The sequence below is a fragment of the Ptychodera flava genome, chromosome 7 (genome assembly GCF_041260155.1).
Source record: "Ptychodera flava strain L36383 chromosome 7, AS_Pfla_20210202, whole genome shotgun sequence".
Taxonomy (NCBI): Eukaryota; Metazoa; Hemichordata; class Enteropneusta; family Ptychoderidae; genus Ptychodera; species Ptychodera flava.
The window spans coordinates 39,010,757-39,029,677 of record NC_091934.1 but is presented as its reverse complement, the minus strand read 5'-3'; the positions used below and the strand labels follow the sequence as shown (position 1 = coordinate 39,029,677).

Here is an 18,921-nt window from a genome sequence, read left to right as displayed (position 1 = left end):
TGATTGTGAAGAACGTTGCACAGAATGTGGGGCTGAACTCGGCTTGTAGATGCATATCAGAGTGGCTGGCTTATTTCACATAGTTCACATCAGTGATAATCATCACTGCAGCGACGACCTACATCATGATTTTTATATCGCAAAAAGATTCATATCAGTAAACGTTGAGACGGCTTTTCTGTTATGGCTATTTTAGAAATTCTAAATAGTCAATATGAGCGTTGGCTTTAAAACATTTGTATTGTGCATGCATAACAGTTGGATTAAAGTATTGTTATGGTAAGATAATCATCCTATTTGACAACTTTGCCAGACTGTCTTCACTGAACGATAGACATGTCTTTTACCTCTGTCACTTACTCGTGCTTTGTGGTGCACCGAAACCTTCAAAATGATACTATGGACTTACGAACAGCCAGAGAGAGAGAGAGAGAGAGAGAGAGAGAGAGAGAGAGAGAGAGAGAGAGAGAGAGAGAGAGAGAGAGATGACGAACAGCATGGCATGGGGCTTTGCTACTTAAAGTACATTTCGTGTGGGTAACTTTACACCTGGAGGTACGACTGTCAGTCATGTCGAGATATCTTGTTTTTTCCTGCATTTTGTCATCGCAGAGGCTGGACTCACAGTTATTTTTAAACGGAATCAACAGTGACAAATGTTTTCAATGATAGCCTTTGTACAAACTGAGGCATGTGACATATGCGTGCACTTTCCTCGTTCACCACCGGAAGCAAGCGATGTCAGTGTTCGACTCGAGACGTGATGCTCCATTTTGCCTACCAATCCGCTGGTGGGTGACTGCATTATTGCGGGTGTCGCATATACCTCTCAGTATATCCCTCAACTTGGTGAGTAGATGGTAACAATCTTATTCCATAGTGTTGATATCAAGTATAATGAGATGAACCGTCTGTAGGTACACAATTCAATACTTCAACTTCCAAAATCCCATATATTTCAAATGAAAACTTTGAGTTCAACAGATGGGCACAAATTGAGTTTACTTAGTAACGATCTGAGACTTTGCGATGGAAAGGTAATGGAGCAATTTTAGAATATCGAATGCCTGATGTGAGTATACTGGTTGCCCTGCTCTTGGGCCAATCTGTAAAGATCTCAACGCTGTTCTGTAATTTCATAGAGCATTTCAGTAAGTTAAACGTAGAACTTTCCTTAAAGTTGCATTAACTGTATATGTAGCATATTTTCTAATAAGATGGTTTGATTATCAAATGCAACTTATGTAAGAATGCTGACAGGCCACAAAACCTTTTTAACACATTGGCGACGAACACACAATTTAGACTTCAACAACTAGACAATATTTGAGTTGCAATTCAGTTGCTATTGCAATTCAAGTTCTAATGTGACACATAATATATGGCCGTCGCAAATTTAATCGAGTTAATCTATCACAAAGGATTGCAATTTGATATGTTCAAAAACAAATTGGCCTAACTACTGGAATCCTAAAAAAATTCTTCAAAGTTTGGATGGTATGTTTCTTTGTTCTTTGGTGAGCAAAATACAAACAAATGCAGCTAAGACCAAGAAAAATAAAATGTTTGTTTCTCATACTTGTACTCGCGCGCGTCAATTCAGACCCATCGCGTCAACTTTTTTCTGCTCACGCGGAGATAACATGCAAACAAAATAACTGAAAACAAAATAACTGACACTAACATTCCATTCAGAAGTGTACACATATGTCACTGTTACATTAAGCTACCAAAACAGTGCATTGCTGCAGTAAAAGTCAAACCACAGAACTGTTGCTATACGAAAATACTAAAGCAACACTGCTGTGCATTTATCTCTGCGTCCATTCCTGTGTTGTTTTCATGTTTTTTGCGTGTTCTTCTTGGTTGAAGAATAAAAAAAAATGGGAAGATAAAATACTCGCGTCACCACATCATTTTTGCAGTATGTCTAGGATGAGAAATAAACATTTTATTTGTCCTGGCCACAGGGCTTTGGTTTCTTTCTAACGGAAAATGTAGACACACAGTATCATTAGGCTTCAACATCTAGTGTTCAGATGACGTTTTCATGCGTGATAAATTAACTAGATACAAAACTTTCTCCAGATCATAACCGTTATTTTGATGATGAAAATACTCACATTTTACATCAAAATCTCTAGAGTTGTGTTAATACGTTTGAACAATAACTTAAAGAGTGCTTATGGTGTACGGTAAATACGATGTTCAAGTTCCAAAACAAATAGCACTATACAGATACGACATACAGCGTTGGTTGGTAATTTGTGTACCTTGAATTTCTTTCCCCAAATTACACTGCTTAACAGGTTTACGATCTACTGGAAAAATGAGAGTCTTGTTGCTGATTCTTTGCCTGGTGGCGGTGTCCAGTGCATCTATATCAGCAAGTTTGAAAAAGAAACTGAATGAGAGACGGATAGTTGTGCTGAAGGTAATCATAGCGTATTGATATACGCTATATTTTATGACAGTGATGTATTTCAGTCGTTGAAGTTCACTTGGGATATTTGACTGTTCTGTAATATGTTACCAAACATAATTCTTATCCTGAAAGATAAGTTATGTTGTTCTATGATTTGTTGTCCTCATCTGCCTTGAATTAGTTATACTCACCTTTGAAGTGTTGTCTATTTGCTCGAGTGAATGCAATTTTCGGGATACCAACTTTGCAACATCAAATTGCAGTAAAAATGCTTTCACGCATTACGAACTTAGCCTGAAAAGTTCTCAATATTGTGAACTTCATCGCCCAAATCATACAAACGTCATCCACGGGTATCTTTTATAGTTCTTAACAGTAACCCTCTATCAAGTTCAAAGCATGACCGTCGTGGGCTTTGGGAAGCTACGAACTTTAGAAATCGCAAACTGTACAATGTTTAAGTTGATTGGGTCACATAATCTTGGCAGAAAACCGAAATGTTTTTATTCTAAAACCTAATTATAACCAATGTCCCATTGCTTGCGGCTGATAAGGTTATGATGCAATATGAGACAATACAATCCTCTGCGGGAAAGTACTGAATTCGCATTCCTAGTCACAACTGGAATCATCCTTGAACTGAAAACAGTGCGTGTGATATTCGGCTTATAACCTTTCTATTTTGTACTCTAGTTCAGCTTCCCATTCATTACATAAGCATCTCAAGTGTGAAAGCAATATCATGCTTGAACTTCATCATATTGTGCTAACTCACAGGATGGCTTTGACAAATTCGACCGTGAACGAGTAATCGAACGTATGCAAGCGAGGTTCAAGAACGCTCCTGTGTTCCGTCGTTTTGATTACGTCGTCAATGGATTCTCAGCCGCCATTGGGGCTGACATGGCCGAAAAGGTGAATTTGAATTTGCTCGTATCTAGACAGTGTCCCCACTCTAGTTTAGTCGACATTGTGCAGAAACAAATGCATTTGTGCGTTGAGTTATGATGAGTTTCCAGTGTATTTTTCGTTTGAGTGTTAAAATTTCCACAAGATTATTTTAGGTTTCCTTGTACTCGTATGGCTATGGTATATCTTAATTTTCAAGATGGCGGTTTATTTCAAGCTAGTGGTACCAGTCTATCTGACAGAACTGATCGTGTGAAGCTTGTCCGGAACACATAGATTATATCTTTCGACATATATGCGGCACTGTGATTAAAATCAGATGGAGAGATTGCGACTTTTTCACCTCTGCTTGTTCGTTGTTGTCGCCGTTAGCTGCCAGTCGCATCACCACGGAGGCGACTGGCAGCTAACAAGGACTGTCAAATGTCGGAATCCCTACATCTGCTTTTAATAAGATTGAATATGCAGCTGCACGCAATAGAAAATTCAAAGGCTACACAGTGTTCAGAGACGCAAACATCAGAAAACATAAGAATTGTTCCTAATCGACGGATGAAATCTATGAAAGCCGTTTCAGATAAACGCCCATTACAATTTTTTACGGTTGATTTCCTTCTTCTACAGATCAGTAAATTCCCAGAAGTCAAGTATGTCGAAGAAAACAAACTGTACCAGAAGGAATACGAGGTTGATAGCTGGGGTCTTGATCGTATCGACCAAAGAGACCTACCGCTTGATAACGCATATTATCCAGAAAGTGAGGAAAGAGAATAATTTTGCAATGGCGCCATAATTGCCACTTGTTTAGTGCATGTGACTTCCTTGGCTATAGAGAATATTGCTTCCAGTTCTGCCATTTAAGTTCTCTATCGTAGATGTATATTTCATGGTTTAAATATTCCTCATTTCTCCTTTCCGGCGTTAGTTTGGTGTTTCCTCTTTCACCTCCACACCCTCCCCCTCCGCCGCCTCTACTTCTTATCTACATATCGAGGTTAACAGATCGCCATTACGACTTTTGAAAGCAAACATTACTTGAGTTCATCTTGGGCCGGGAGGGGGTGCTTTTTTCTATGGCGATGCTAGTGAATTTGTAGATTTCAAAAACATCTGGGGCCGAAATGCTGGATAATCGGATACATGACCAGTTATAATCCGAGAGTATGAGGTCACGAAATTCGCTGGTATCAACAAAGCAATAATATAACTTTGGTTAATCGAACGATACCTTTTCAAATGAAATATCACTTGCTTAACACCCACAGGCAACGGAGAAGGTGTTAATGCTTACATCGTCGACACGGGAATAAGATATGACCACGTCGACTTTGAAGGTAGAGCTCAAAATTTCATCGATGTTGTCGATGACCCGGTGAGTCATAATTTCATTTTACCGACTCTATTTATCATGACTGCAGGCTATAGTTGCAGCTTTGCCTTTGTTTACCCTTTGATTTATATTTCTTGCTGTCATTTTTAGCTCCTCATGTTTGCTTGTACAGGCTTTTGTCTGTATGTCTTTCAAAAACCTGAAATATACAACCACCACTAATACACTTAGCACTGTCTGACGCAAGCCAATGCGGTCGCAATGTGAGAATTTTTCTTCAATTTTGCCTATCCCAAGTCTTTTTAAAGACATAACTGTACGCACTGGACAATACTACACAAGGACAATACAGGTTTGATTAGATTTGCAACGTAATCCAATATGGCTGAGAGGCGGCAATTTGCTTTCGATGTTTTATGTTCAGAAAAATAGGTTATCAATTAATTTGTTTCAAACTTAGCGACTATGACCTACATATGCACGTCAAGTGAAATTACGATATTATCTACTACTATTACCTTGATCGAATGTTGAAGAAAGCTGTTTTCGCTTTTAAAGGGAGGCGGCCGTCGGAACTGCGCATGTGCGACTTTCTTGTTTTAAAACAATGTATTTCATGTATAATATATAGATGCGTCATGTCAACATAGCTGCAACATTTAAATTTTACAATATTCATTGTTAACAAACATGTTATAACTTTCATCAATCGCCAATGTACCTTGGATACAGTGTTTACATCGGTCGTAGGGCTCCCTAGCGACCTTTTGGCCCAGTTCCGACGACTGCCTCCCTTTTATGCTTTTAAACATATGGCACTATCGATTTCCTCCGAACTTAGAACAGGGTCAAAATTATCATTTGACTTACAAAAGTTTTAAAATTAAAGGAAAAAGCTGGAAAGAGTGTAAAATAGTGCTCTGTCTCCTGACACGGAAGCATATTCTAGTCACTTCAGACTTTAACTGAGCTACCAGTATTGTAACTTTGGTCGTCAAACGATCAGATACATGTATTCTGTTTGGTGAAATACAATATATCTAAATTTACATTTCTTTATTTTAAAGTAACACCAACAATATTATGTCAATGTGCGCCGAAATAATTGGAAAGAGCGAAGCAACAACTCTTGAAGTAATTTTGTCTGTTCTCACACATGGGAATTTATTGCATACTGAAATTGAAACAGAATACATTTTGAATAGTTCACCATTTGAAATACATCAGATAGTTCATATATCAGAATATATCAGAATAGTTCATACAGATTAGGAAGATGTATGTGTAGAGTACAGTAAATACCCTCGACACAGTGAGGAAACATCGTATTGTTTCATTCCCTCAAAGGCCCCGGATGGTGATTGTGATGGTCATGGAACTCACTGCGCTGGTATCGTTGGGGGCGCCCTGTATGGAGTGGCTAAGAAAGTTTCTCTTTGGAGCGTCCGTGTTCTTGACTGTCGCGGATATGGTGTACTTGATGACATGATTTATGGTAAGTGCCCACTGAGTTGAGGAACTGAGAGAGAGAGAGAGAGAGAGAGAGAGAGAGAGAGAGAGAGAGAGAGAGAGAGAGAGAGAGAGAGAGAGAGACAGACAGACAGACAGACAGACAGACAGACAAACAGACACCGAGACAGACAGACAGACAGACAGACAGACAGACAGACAAACAAACAGATACCGACAGACAGACAGACAGACAGACAGAGGAGAGGGAGAGTACTAACATTTTTGACATTTTAGCAATCATCATCATCATCACTACCGCAATCGTAAATGTCATTATCATCTACAAATAAAGGAATCAAATCGATATACCTCTAAGTCAGTTGATCACAGCTTAGAAACACCTTTAGATAAGAGGTAAATTATTTCTTCGCAGCCATGGACTATATTGCTACTCAAGGATCAAAACCAGGTGTGGTATCAATGTCTCTTGGAGGAGGTAGAAGTCAAACTATTGATGATGCCGTTGGTCGCATTGTTGACGCTGGCTTCTTCTACGTCACTTCCGGTGGCAATTTGAATGACGACGCTTGTTTGCAATCACCTCAGGGTGCACCCAAGGTGGAGCTAAGCTACTTATAATTACACGATAGAAAAAGAAAACCGCAAAATATTGTAGTCATTAAACTTCTCATCATAACAGAATATTCTTCGCAGAATTTTTCATCATTAACTCGAGGAAAGAGTTTGTCCAATGATTTACATCCATGCATTTACACGTTGATCCCTAATTCAATAACACCGAAGGACAATTAGCTTTGAATTGTGTTTTTCAAGAGTAGATATAATATTAAAAAGAGCCTTGAATTAAAATCATTCGTATAAATTAAACAAGAATGCAAAATTGCATATTCTTTCAAAATAAAAATATACTACGGGTCATTTTGTATTGTAAAGAGTTCAAAGTGATAACCCAATGTCTGAAAATTGTATAATGACTCTCTGCTGATCTTCCATGATGTTGCTTCTGTCTGTCTGTCTGTCTGTCTCTCTTTCTCTCCCTCCCTCCCCCTCTCTAGTATCTCTCTCTCTCTCTCTCTCTCTCTCTCTCTCTCTCTCTCTCTCTCTCTCTCTCTCTCTCTCTCTCTCTCTCTCTCTCTCTCTGTATTAACTGACTGTTACTATTTCATATCTTCACAGGCTTTCACAGCAGCTTCGTCTACCAGTAGCGATGCCAGGTCAAGTTTCTCAAATTGGGGTCCCTGCGTCGACCTTTATGCACCGGGGTCTTCCATCAGAAGTACATATTATCGCAGTCCGACCGACACGGCTGTTCTTAGTGGTACTTCCATGGCTTGTCCGCACATTGCAGGTCGGTGTCAGAACTTCAATGAACAAAACGTTTGTAGAGATCAATTTGCAAGTTATCGCTAATTTATACGTATATTGGCTCTTAATGTGCTTAATACGTCCTATGTTAATTATCTATTGCCACTTCTTCATAATCCATTATTATCCTTCTATTTTTTGATATTTTAAAGCGCCAGTAACTGCAATTTTTTAATGATTTTCCACTGTTTTTTTAAGGCCCACTAGTTGTATCTTTCAGCTATTATTTTTGTGATTTTACTTTCAAGCTAAAATAGGGTTTTGAGAATGTGTGCATGTATGTGTGTTTGGAGTAGAATAAGAAATTGTAGTTGAAATTAAAATAAAAAAAAATAATGAAAAGAATTCATCACAAGTTACACCTGCCGTCCGTGACCTTTAAAGGTGTACATATGTTAACGAGACACCTAATATTCAATTGACACACAATTAGAAATTGGATAAACGACTATTCACACTCCAATGTCAACAATAAACAAATCGTTATTCCTTTCCATGTGTATCATAACTCACTTCATCAAAAGTTTAATGTAACAACGTAGCTTTTCAACAACAATCGAACTTTCAGGCGTTGCTGCCCTCATGCTATATGGGAAGGAGGACGCGACCCACCAGGAAGTCGCCCAGAGACTCATTGAACAGGCCACACCGGACAGAATCAGTGATGCTCGGGAGGAGATGGGAACTCCAAACCTGTTGCTGTACACCAGGGACCCACAAATGCCGTGAATCACGCACCTGAAAAAAAATCACGAATGATAAATACTGGCTAATTTTGTTTGCTTTGTTAACTGGGAACATCACTGTTGAATAAAGTGTTATAATCAGCATCTGTGTACTCTATCATTATTTCTACTTAGATTTATGCGGTCACATTTTTGCCATGAAAGGTGATTTTCACGAGTCCTTCACAAACACCTAGAAAATAAAATGAATAAAAACGAAAGGGATCAAAATTTCAAAAATACTATCCTTAGTACTCGGTGTGACATTAGTACATTTTAAATGGTTAACAAGACTTTGAAATCGTATGATTTGATTTATATTTATTAGTAAAATTATCTTTTCTAAGAAGAAACGTTATTCAGCCACTGTTTAATTACGTATGAAATAACTTGTACAAGTCTTTTTTTAAGCACATAGTGTCAACGTTTCAAACGTGACGCAGAGCCAGAGCTCTCACTGGCAATTTTTTTCTTCTTGTTGTTTTTTTTTGGTCAATCTATCTATTTATCTGTCTCTCTAGCAAGGTAGGTAGCTAGAGAGATAGATAAGTCAGCTGGCAAATGATGTAAATTGCCCATATACTGGAAGTGTACATTCTCCAAACAAGGAACACGTTACCTTCAACTTCCAACATGAAACGATGAATGATATTGAAACGACTAAGGTCATTTGTCCCCTTATACTTCATCTAAGGTTTATATATTATTGTAAACACCGCTATCATTGAAAGCAAACCAACATTCTTAATGTTGTTTTTCAGAAAAACTTGTAAGAGCACTCGTCGTGATTCTTGAATGACAGTTGAATTCAATTATCAAAAAGTGTTCAATTTTACCCCGAATGATTCTAATAGTTTTATTCAATCTATGCCAGTAACAAATTTGACAGTACACGGACGATAATACTGAATTTCGGGTGGCGCAAAGACTGCTCTTCTTAAATATGTTTTCGATAATAGTTTATATATGGACTCCTGAACGTAGGTTGCGTCAGTTACACAGGACACATGTTGCTCAAAAACCGGGTGTTCCTCGGATTATCCTTCGGGATGTTACTAAGACCTCAAACGTGCAATCAGGGGGCAATTTTTATCACAGAAATGGAGAAATTTCAAGCTACCAGACAATTAAACCATGCAAATTGCTACTGACGGACTGTTTAAAGTCATCTGCAGCTTGTGATTATACAGGTTCCATTACAAAGTGTGGTATTAAAAACTGCAAAACTTGTAGTATGCTCATCACTACAGCACAGCTCAGTAGTAGTTTGACAGGGAAGACATATTCTACCAAATGTCTGGAACCTCTAAATTGCACAACCAAAAACGTAATCTATGGAATTGAGTGTTCATTGTGTGGGCTTATTTATGTTGGTGAAACAGGAAACAGCTTACGATCTAGAATGAACGGACATCGCAGTGGAGTAAATTGATCTTTGGATGTGCAACTTTATAAGCATTTTAACCAGGACTATCACCCCACTTTGTCTATGCGTGTCCGTATTCTTGAAAAAATATACCACCCAATCAACAGCCCCACACTTAGTTCATCATTCCGTAGACAGAGAGAATACCACTTGATTAGACAGTTAGGTACTGCAATGCCTTATGGTTGTAATGACAACATCAAAGATATAGGCAATCTCTCAAGTCCTGGTTGTTCAGAAGTGAATTTGATGGGCCTATATGAGTCTTCTGTCCGTAGAAGACGTAGTCATGGACATAGGCGTTACCATCGGCCTAAATTGGATACATTTACCTCCAACTGCCATGACAAATTTCATGAACTGCTTCTTTTATTGCAGAGGCCTTTAGGTCTCCATCACATTCGCACTTCATTATTTGCTCTTTCCATCAAGGACTTGAGAAGGTTGCATGCCTATGTGCATTGGGATTGTCTATGACAGATCCGAACAAACAACCGTACAGACTGGTCAGTATTATTGCTGATATTGCACTATACAGACTATACAAGCCTGTTCGTGCTGAACCTATGACTGATGATCATCGTTATTTCATACATCTTCCATTTACTAACAAAGGAATGGATGCCATTAACACAAGCAATACACTGTTACGAAGGAAATTTGTTTCTCAGAAAACTTTTAGTGTGGTACGAAGTTCAAACTTTCAGTATAGTACAGAGTTCAGTGTGTAACAGTTTAAGTGAACCTACTCTGTGAATTTTACGTAACTTGACTTCATGAAATCTAACAGTTATGTGTTAATTGGGTACTGTGACAAACAACACAAAGTTGATGGTAATCTAGCATATAAGTGTCATTTAATTCACGCATACTCTTAATTGTCGGTACTATCACAAAGTAGTTGAGCAGATGTTTGCTCAGGATGATGTCAGCATAAACGGATGTTTGTATGAACAAGTTGAAAGTTTAAGGGTAGACGTTTCTAATAATATATGTTGTTTTCGCCAGTGTCTAATTAATTTACGAGAGTTCTCCGGAAGAGTAGCTTATGAAACAGTTTCACTGATTAAGATTTGTAATTCATTACCCGCTGATTGTTTTTATAGTTGTTTGTTCAATTAAGTTTTACCTTGAATTATTGTAATTGGTTGAATCGCATTTCTATGTATAATTAAGTTAAGGAGTTATATAGTTAGGTGTTAAGTTGATAGAGTAGCCTTTTAACATCAGTGGCTCTTCTGTAAGCATCTTTATCGAAGAAATAAAGATTGCCATTTGTCATCCACAAGCCACTACTCTGGTCGATCTCTGGTATCCTGCTCGTAAGACGATGGAAGTCAGCGCTATAACAAGTGGTGGAGAACAAACGGGTAGACCAAGCAAGTTTGTGGTTGATTTATGACAACGAGAAGTGGAAGATCTTACAGAAAAATGGCAGAAGGACAAGCAGATCTCGCAGGCGAAGAGTGGTAGGGAGCAGTCGACGCCCAACTTGTTAAGATACAGCAAGCTTGCGGAGATACGTCGGATGGTTTATCTCCTGGTATATTCAAAGACCGGGAAGACGAGAATGTGAGGCGATGGTGGCAACGGTACAACGCCTTCGCCGACTTCCGAGGTTGGCCAGCTGAGAAGAAAACAAAAGGGGCTGGTCTGTATTTGGCTGGTGAAGCAGATCGATGGTACCAGGGCCTGACTGATGCTGTAAAGAACGACTACGCAGCATTAGAGATTGCCTTTATGGATCGCTTCGGTAAGTGTGGTCCCTTATGGTTGTACGACCAGAAACTATATCAACTCAAGCAACTGCCCAATCAGACTGTTGAACAGTATGCTACATCATTGAAGGAAAAGGCTGAGAAAGCTCAAAAGACGGATAGAGAACATTTGTCTTTCTTCATCAATGGGTTATGACCCGAGATAAAAGCCTTCGTAGCAGGGAAAACACCAGGGGACTTTGCTGCTGCTTATGTACCCGCAAAGACCGCAGAAGTGGTCGAAGATGAGGAAAATTTAAATGACATTGCAAGATATCTTAGGCAGCATCCAGTAAATATATCAGGAAAACTAGTAATAATGTGTCTTCAACATTTAGGATAGAAAACAAAATTGGCTGAAGGCCATCCTGTTGTCATGTGAATGAGTCCGATGAATGGTGAAATAGTTAGGTACCTAGCGACTGTGAATGATTGTTGTGATAAGAGGCCTCCGATTTGTGTTTGTGTGAGTGAGAAATGACACGGGTGTTGGCCTTCACTATCAACAAAAGAAAAGTAAAATGATTGAAAAGAAACACGGATATCGTAATATCCCAAGACTGTATCAAAAGATTCAATTGCAATTTGGCAAAGATTCTCTAAGTCCTGATATTAAGGAAACCTCAGAATCGAAAGAATTGACATCTGTTTTGGTACACGAAAGCATGCCCACCGATAATGTACCTTTATCGCAAGATATGCATGCTCAGGCGACTAAAAGGAAACATGTTCACCTTGTCGGTGAAGAGATTCCACTCACTGAAATTAAGGGAGTCGAAAGAATCTCCAAATCCAGAATTTGTAGAGGAGGCCGTCGATCAATTCGGTACCCCTCCTTAAAATTCCCGTTTTCTTGGAAAGTTTGGAGTCAATAAAAAATGTTAGAAGAATTGCGAAGTAACATAAATAAGTATTAGTTTATTTAGGCGCCCTATAAGTAATTTGATTGTTTTATTTAGTGTACAGATTTTTTTTGTGTTATTCTTGACAAGCTTGTCGGTGATGGAATAATGTAAGTGCAATTATTTTTAGTTATATGTAAGTGAGACTTATAGAGTTTAATTAGATTTACTGTCATTATTGATATGTAAGTTTTATTCTGATGGGATAGAAGAAGATATTGAAATATTATTATTATTATTATTATTATTATTATTATTATTATTATTATTATAGTTGTTGTTGTTACTGTTAAATCTTGATAGAATAATTAAATTTTAGTGGATAATTCTTTTTGCAATACGAGGACAAATTGCCTTAGAGGAAGGGAGTGTTACGAAGGAAATTTGCTTCTCAGAAAACTTTCAGTGTGTTTCGAAGTTCAAACTTTCAGTATGGTACAGAGTTCAGTGTGTAACAGTTTAAGTGAACCTACTCTGTGAATTTTACGTAACTTGACTTCATGAAATCTAACAGTTATGTGTTAATTGGGTACTGTGACAAACAACACAAAGTTGATGGTAATCTAGCATATAAGTGTCATCTAATTCACGCATACTCTTAATTGTCGGAACTATCACAAAGTAGTTGAGCAGATGTTTGCTCAGGATGATGTCAGCATAAACGGATGTTTGTATGAACAAGTTGAAAGTTTAAGGGTAGACGTTTCTAATAATATATGTTGTTTTCGCCAGTGTCTAATTAATTTACGAGAGTTCTCCGGAAGAGTAGCTTATGAAACAGTTTCACTGATTAAGATTTGTAATTCATTACCCGCTGATTGTTTTTATAGTTGTTTGTTCAATTAAGTTTTACCTTGAATTATTGTAATGGGTTGAATCGCATTTCCATGTATAATTAAGTTAAGGAGTTATATAGTTAGTTGTTAAGTTGATAGAGTAGCCTTTTATCATCAGCGGCTCTTCTGTAAACATCTTTATCGAAGAAATAAAGATTGCCATTTGTCATCCACAAGCCACTACTCTGGTCGATCTCTGGTATCCTGCTTGTTATAGCGCTGACTTCGATCGTCTTACGAGCAGGATAACAGTAACAACAATAACTATAATAATAATAATAATAATAATATAAGTATTATATAGAAATAATAATGCGAATAATAATAGGTTCAATTTCCATGAAAACTTCACCATAGGGGTATTTTGGGTCGAAAAGACCAAATATGATATCTATTTCACTGCCCCATGTTTCCATGGTAACCATTTTAGGGTTGAAAATTCCAGTTTTTCTAATATCCCATGAAAAGTTACTTTGATTGTTATGAAAATTATCTAGTGGGGGAGTTCGAGTCAGACAACACAAAAAACAGACTTATTTTAATGTTTCGAGTTGCCATGGAAACCAATTTGGGATTGAAAATGTTACTTTTTCCCTAATTCCTATTAAAGAACTATTGATTGATGTAAAAAATTGATAATAAGGGTTTTTTCTGGTTAGCACACCAAAAAAATCACACTCATTTTCATGTGAGAAGTTTCCATGGCAACCATTCAGGAGTAAAAATTACCGGTGTTTCAAAGATTCCACCTAAAATCCAGTAATCAACAGAATGTGTTATATCAAAGTGATATTTTGGGTTAGAAAGACCAAATATCCAGTGTAAAATCCATTAAATCAACAGAAATATTATACCAAAGGATTATTTAGGTTAGAAAGACAAATATGATATCCATTTTTACCTCTCCTGTGTTTCCATAGTAACCTATTTGCGTTTTAAAATTTCAGGTTTTTTTAAATTCCATTAAAAGTAACCCTAGTAACTATGCAAATGCTCTCCTAAGTGTATTTATCACAGCATGAACTCAATGTTCATTTTTGTTTTATGTTGCCATGGTAACCTATTTGGGAACCACAACTTTTTTTTATTTAAAACAATAGACCCTTGAGTGTGTCTATGCTAAAACATAATTCACTGTTTTTAGCTCATATTTGGTTTTGTATATAAATACCAAAAAGAGCTTATATGATGAGTCTGAGTGGCGTCTGTATGTCTGTATATTTGTGGGTATGTGCGGATGTATGTCCGTCACACACAAAGGCTCCCATACCGCCAAAGCTACCATCTCAGTATTTGGTGTACAGGTAGATGCAGGGGTTGAGATGTGAATTTGTTCAAATGAACTTGTCAGTGTCAAAAATGTGCATATGAGGTAAGAAAAAGCGAAATCCTGCAAATGTACAGGAGTGATGGCCAGTGTCTGAAACAGGCTTGAGTCATTTCCTGTCATTGTTTATGAACTGTTACATATTAACAGACCAGATCAATCCATAGACAGTAGAGGGGGAAGACTGTCTATAGTCTAACTAAGAGGGACTAACTGTTTCTGCTATGCATGTTGCTAAAGTTGAACTCCAGTACCTAAAGTTTCAGACCTTATTTACTTTTGTCATTCTTTTTTTGCTGGTTTAAATATTTCTTGTTGTTTTTCTGGTTGTACTGTGCAGAAATCATTGTCATAACATCAGCATAGAGTTTTCCTGCACTGAACAGATAGAAATAATATGTATTGTTGATCTTTGGAACCCATACTGGTATATACTATTCTGATCAAATTTCAGCGACACCGAATAATTGCGGTATTTTTTATTTTATTTTATGGATTTCTAAGTAACAACTTTTAACGTTTGTTCTATAATAATAATAATAATTGTAGTTTGTTTGCCTTCATTCTAGGAAGAATAATAAAGATAATGTACATTGAGGCCATTCTTGTCAAAATTGTTTTCCATTTATTTTAGCGTGTTTGAATTAATTTTATATAGACCAGAAAAATTTTTTCAAGCATTTTTAATTTTGTTTCATGCAGTCATCCCAAATAAGTGTTATAGAGTATAGTACCAACTTATTATGCATTCATCGAATTAATTTTATGCCTTCAAATTAATTTTATGTGCTAAAATTAATTCTAATTAATTTTATGAACCCAATTCCCCTTATCACCCAATGTACCATTATTTATCAGAAGCAGTAACAGTTTTTTTTTGTTTTATTTCAAACATAATTCACTGGTACTTATTTAATTTATGGATTTATGATTAACGACGTATAATAATGTTCATTTTATAATAATTTATTTTGATTTCTTTTCCTCATTCTAGGAAGAATAATGAAGACAAATCATTTCTGATTCTTTAACTTAAGTAAAATTATGGCCATGTAGTGGTGCATTATTTTTTGTGTGACCTGGCGTGACCCCATAAACTCTATGATTCTGATGATTAGCTAGATCTCCCTTTCCATGGGAGCAATGGCTAAGTTTGAACATGGTCCCTGTATACCTTTAACATTTTTTTTAAACCCAGCAGGCCAAGACAAGGGGAAATATTACAAGTTAAATGTTTCATGTTTAATATTGCCCAGGGCTCGAAATTTTTTCCCTGGTAGTCCACTTGGGCAACCATGTTCTGAATGTGGTAGGCCGGTGACACTGGCTGGTAGCCCATGCATATTTTAGATCAGGGGTATCTTTTTTCGTTAACCAGACAAGAAAGGGCTATTTTACAAGGTTCTGCCCATGAAGTGAATTTTCTAGTCTTTTGATGTGTATACTAACTTGCACACTTTAATGCCCAAGGAAACAGGTGTAATGGACGACAGTGAGACTCAAAAGTTTTGTGACCTATAAACAACCCGTTTCACTCTCACAGTTGTATGCAAATTTTAAAAGTCGCCATGACAACATGACAACAATATGGCATTTTCAGCACTGAGATATACTGTAGCAGGGCTAAAAATAGACCTTGGCCCTTCTGTTGGGAGGAGGCATAATGTCCGTGTCATTGTGATTGATACATTATTATCAAAATGCAACGAGAATGCATTTTTATTGGCCATCGTTTCCTGTGCCTGTCATTCAAGTACGTCAGTTCAGATATGGAAACTTTGTTGCAAAGTTCCACCGCACGGCCGGTAGTCTCTAGAACAAAGTATACTATGGCAAATTTCTACGCCCAGCTGGGTTTGACTGCATTTATCTAGCTCGTCCCAAAGTGACGGACGCATCTTTCAACCTTTCAGCTTGGTGAAAAACGCATTTATTGATTCGCCAAAGGCCTGTGGACTCGCTTATTTTTGCACAAGTGCTACATGGACATAGGAAAAAGTTGTTGAATACTCACTGTTTCAGTGAATCCGTCATGATAAGAGTTCTCAAATCGAAAAATGTTGCCGAGCTCGAATACAAAGGTCTTCTCATTAAATTACGTCATTGTTATACAAGAGTTAGCCAAAGTCTGTCACCCTGATTTTTTCAAAGTTTGCAGAAGGCCGGCATTTCCATCTGAATGATTGAACGACGTGAAACGCAAAATTCCATCGCATATTATCTGGCAATATTTACAGTAGAAATACCGTATACCGTCGCTCCAGTCCAGGTTCCTATAAGCTTATACTCCACGAAATGGCCACAGGCGGCGTGAACTTTCTGAAAGGATTTCCTAAATGTCCTACTTATTACCTTAGGGACTCACTTGTGATCTCCTGAAAAGTATTCTCTGCAGTAATTCCAGTTTCTGTCGACATGCAAAGCTCAACGACAAGATCATAGCACGAGACGTAGTGTACAGACGACACATTCACGCGCAGAGTGCGCATGCGTGAAGTTATATTTGCAGCACAGATTTCGCGGAAAAAACTCATGCTTTTGCTCTATTTCCATCCCAAAACTTCCTCGATCGCTTACAGTAAATGCACATGAACAAAATAAAACCCAACAACGTCAGCACAGGGAGAGGGTTTATGGTTTTCGCCACAACTACAAATGCCACGCTGAAGATACATTTAACATTCCACTGGCATAGACTCTCCACAGTCGCTGTGCCTTGTTTGTGGGCGCCCACGACTGCCACGATGGGCCTGCGATCCGAAAGGCTACGCTGTGCAGCTCAGCAGCTGTGAGCACGCGCTGCTAGAGACAACGACTGTTGGTTTTTGCAAGTATATGAATATTCATAAGGGTAGTGATGTCAAAAGAAACACCTATCTAACTGGGCGGAGAGGATATACGTACGACAATTAGAAGTCACCCTATTGACAAATTAAAATAAACAACACCTTTTCCTTTTTATCAGAATTCCCACAGCTTCAATGAATTATTATTAGATTTCTATATAATACTTATAGCCCCTAAACTTGTAATAATAATAATAATAATAATAATAATAATAATAATAATAATAATAATAATAATAATATTTCAATATCTTCTTCTATCCCATTAGAATAAAATTTACATATCAATAATAACAGTAAATCTAATTAAACTCTATAAGTCTCACTTACATATAACTAAAAATAATTGCACTTACATTATTCCATCACCGACAAGCTTGTCAAGAATAACACCAAAAAAAATCTGTACACTAAATAAAACAATCAAATTACTTATAGGGCGCCTAAATAAACTAATACTTATTTATGTTACTTTGCAAATTCTTCTTACACTTTTTATTGACTCCAAACTTTCCAAGAAAACGGGAATTTTAAGGAGGGGTACCGAATTGATCGACGGCCTCCTCTACAAATTCTGGATTTGGAGATTCTTTCGACTCCCTTAATTTCAGTGATTGGAATCTCTTCACCGACAAGGTGAACATGTTTCCTTTTAGTCGCCTGAGCATGCATATCTTGCGATAAAGGTACATTATCGGTGGGCATGCTTTCGTGTACCAAAACAGATGTCAATTCTTTCGATTCTGAGGTTTCCTTAATATCAGGACTTAGAGAATCTTTGCCAAATTGCAATTGAATCTTTTGATACAGTCTTGGGATATTACGATATCCGTGTTTCTTTTCAATCATTTTACTTTTCTTTTGTTGATAGTGAAGGCCAACACCCGTGTCATTTCTCACTCACACAAACACAAATCGGAGGCCTCTTATCACAACAATCATTCACAGTCGCTAGGTACCTAACTATTTCACTAATCATCGGACTCATTCACATGACAACAGGATGGCCTTCAGCCAATTTTGTTTTCTATCCTAAATGTTGAAGATACATTATTACCGGTTTTCCTGATATTTTTACTGGATGCCGCCTAAGATCAATGTCATTTAAATTTTCCTCATCTTCGACCACTTCTGCGGTCTTTGCGGGTACATAAGCAGCAGCAAAGTCCCCTGGTGTTTTCCCTGCTACGAAGGCTTTTATCTCGGGTCATAACCCATTGATGAAGAAAGACAAATGTTCTCTATCCGTCTTTTGAGCTTTCTCAGCCTTTTCCTTCAATAACGTAGCATATTGTTCAACAGTCTGGTTGGGCAGTTGCTTGAGTTGATATAGTTTCTGGTCGTACAACCATAAGGGACCACACTTACCGAAGCGATCCATAAAGGCAATCTCTAATGCTGTGTAGTCGTTCTTTACAGCATCAGTCAGGCCCTGGTACCATCGATCTGCTTCACCAGCCAAATACAGACCAGCCCCTTTTGTTTTCTTCTCAGCTGGCCAACCTCAGAAGTCGGCGAATGCGTTGTACCGTTGCCACCATCGCCTCACATTCTCGTCTTCCCGGCCTTTGAATATACCAGGAGCCAAACCATCCGACGT

General features: G+C 37.7%; 1 protein-coding gene and 1 long non-coding RNA gene across 2 annotated transcripts; one reads left to right on the top strand and one right to left on the bottom strand.

Moving 5' to 3' along the window:
* The first annotated feature begins 712 nt into the window (after window positions 1–712).
* LOC139137500 (aqualysin-1-like) lies at window positions 713–8,330 on the top strand. Its single transcript, XM_070705646.1, has 9 exons — window positions 713–849; window positions 2,310–2,434; window positions 3,203–3,340; window positions 3,959–4,091; window positions 4,600–4,706; window positions 6,012–6,159; window positions 6,550–6,734; window positions 7,314–7,485; window positions 8,071–8,330. Exons 2-9 carry the CDS (start codon window positions 2,330–2,332, stop codon window positions 8,229–8,231), a joined length of 1,149 nt encoding a protein of 382 aa, XP_070561747.1. The 5' UTR covers window positions 713–849; window positions 2,310–2,329; the 3' UTR covers window positions 8,232–8,330.
* On the bottom strand, window positions 5,800–6,574 carry LOC139137503 (uncharacterized). Its single transcript, XR_011553399.1, has 2 exons — window positions 6,486–6,574; window positions 5,800–6,183 (listed from the first exon to the last, which is right to left on the bottom strand). It is a non-coding gene; the product is annotated as an uncharacterized lncRNA (long non-coding RNA).
* Window positions 8,331–18,921: the final 10,591 nt, after the last annotated feature.